The sequence below is a fragment of the Gordionus sp. m RMFG-2023 genome, chromosome 2 (assembly GCF_954871325.1).
Source record: "Gordionus sp. m RMFG-2023 chromosome 2, tfGorSpeb1-WG-v2, whole genome shotgun sequence".
NCBI lineage: Eukaryota > Metazoa > Nematomorpha > Gordioida > Chordodea > Parachordodidae > Gordionus > Gordionus sp. m RMFG-2023.
Genome location: NC_088776.1, coordinates 36960584 through 36962668, shown reverse-complemented (window position 1 = coordinate 36962668; position 2085 = coordinate 36960584). Strand labels below are relative to the sequence as shown.

General features: G+C 23.7%; 1 protein-coding gene across 2 annotated transcripts; it reads left to right on the top strand.

Moving 5' to 3' along the window:
- Positions 1–216: 216 nt before the first annotated feature.
- Positions 217–1472, top strand: LOC135924666 (uncharacterized). 2 transcript variants are annotated; one of them, XM_065459761.1, is made up of 5 exons: positions 217–267; positions 315–363; positions 895–1025; positions 1078–1348; positions 1410–1472. In XM_065459761.1, exons 3-5 carry the CDS (start codon positions 928–930, stop codon positions 1455–1457), a joined length of 417 nt encoding a protein of 138 aa, XP_065315833.1. In that variant the 5' UTR covers positions 217–267; positions 315–363; positions 895–927; the 3' UTR covers positions 1458–1472. The 2 variants fall into 2 exon arrangements, with proteins under 2 accessions (XP_065315833.1, XP_065315832.1); XM_065459760.1 differs by lacking the exon at positions 217–267 and adding an exon at positions 520–582 and having other exon boundaries at positions 315–380; positions 628–1025.
- Positions 1473–2085: the final 613 nt, after the last annotated feature.

The window sequence follows — 2085 nt, the reverse complement described above, 5'->3', positions numbered from 1 at the left end:
CAACTCTCTATTAAGACAAAGCCATGCCTTTGCTGCTGAAAGTATAAATTTTTTTACCAATTACTTTTTATAAATTTAATGATTTTAGATGCAAATTCAATACAATCTCCAAGCAACTCTCTATTAAGACAAAGCCATGCCTTTGCTGCTGAAAGTATAAATTTTTTTACCAATTACTTTTTATAAATTTAATGATTTTAGATGCAAATTCAATACAATCTACAAGCACCTCTCTATTAAGACAAAGCCATGCCTTTGCTGCTGAAAGTATAAATTTTTTTACCAATTAGTTTTTATAAATTTAATGATTTTAGATGCAAATTCAATACAATCTCCAAGCAACTCTCTATTAAGACAAAGCCATGCCTTTGCTGCTGAAAGTATAAATTTTTTTACCAATTACTTTTTATAAATTTAATGATTTTAGATGCAAAAAAGGTTAGTATATAATATTATATAAATATAATCTTCCTTTTTTTTCAACCCTTTAAATAAACATATTTATTAAATCTATTTTAGATGATGATGATTATCAAATTGATGTTGCTAATACGTTAATTGATTTACATCAATACAGTCATAGTAAAATAAAATATATAATGACTAATTATTTTTTTATTTATTAAGGCCCTCGTTTTATAAAAAGCCAACAAGGAAAAACATTGTTATTTTATAACAAGTTTTTGTACAGAATTGATCATAAAAAGGATCTAATTATTTATTATCGGTGTCGAAATAAAAGCTGCAAAGGTAGATGCAAGTTTGATGGAACATATTCTATCACGTTTATGGCGAAAATGCCAAACATTGGGATTATCATCATCGTACATGGGGCATTCGGATGTACATAAAGTAGTCCGAAGAATGAGCACACTTCCATTCTGTAGGGAAGAACATGTGGCAATAGTACGTGATACTTGCTATCAAATGGCTGCTAACAATAGTTTGTTACTAAGTTTTATGCAATATATGGATACAACTTGGCTCGGAGTTAGACCACTATTTCCTTATAAAATATGGTCAAGGTATAAAAGATATTAAATTATATAATATCTAATTTATATATTGTTAATTTAGGTATAGAGTACTGGGTCCCCGCACAAATAATCATTTAGAGGGATTTCATCATGCCCTGAACCGAAAAATATCCTATGCTCATCCGAATATTTATACATTAATAAAAATTTTAATAAACTATCAAAACAGTAATGATCTAAAACTTATTCAAATAAATAATGGATCAACGGTTAATCGCATTAATTACTCTTACGAGATAAAAGATCGTATGATCTCAAATTTAACAGATATTTATGAAGAAAGCGAAGATGTTATTACATTTTTGGACGAGGTTTCCAAAATCATTAAATTAAAATCTTAATTTTTTATTTTATTTATAAACATTTTCACAGTTATTATCGCTCCTTTACAAATATGTATTTCCCAATTTATCCAATTAAATATTTTTTATTACAATTACATGAAATTTAAATAATTAATCAAAATCTATGCATATAATTTTAATGTAAATATTCCGTTCGCTTTTATTTTACAGGTATATTTTTTATATGATTTTTTTAATAAATTATTTATTTTGTTATATTACATTATATATAAACGCTATATTACTATTGGCATAATTTTATATATATTTAATTTAATATGAATTATGTCTATTCAATTTTTATATTTTATGATCGCATATTATATCATGATTGGGTTTATTAATATTATATATTATTCAGTGCAAATATAAATGATAAATCCTTCTTTGCAATGTATAAATACTTAAGATAAATAATTTATTAATATATATATAGAAGGCTTTAACACTAAAAATCAAAAAGTGAATGTAGAGATATATTTAATACTGCCTTTTTAATTCTAGATTTTTCTTAACATAATAGAATGAAATATTTGAAAAACTAAAACAACACTTGCTTTATTGAATGTTTAGGCTAGTGATAAAAGATATAGATTAGATTAAAAATATATAGAACAAAATGATATTAAGAATAATTTTAATAAATTATTTTTATTATATATTTAAAAAATTAATATTAAACATTAAAAAATACTTAATATTTA

Coding starts and splice junctions, on each gene's coding strand:
- LOC135924666 (XM_065459760.1), top strand. CDS start 766: ATGGAACATATTCTATCACGTTTATGGCGAAAATGCCAAACATTGGGA. Junction 1,026..1,077: donor CCTTATAAAATATGGTCAAG/GTATAAAAGATA, acceptor TTGTTAATTTAG/GTATAGAGTACTGGGTCCCC. Junction 1,349..1,409: donor TTATTACATTTTTGGACGAG/GTTTCCAAAATC, acceptor ACATTTTCACAG/TTATTATCGCTCCTTTACAA.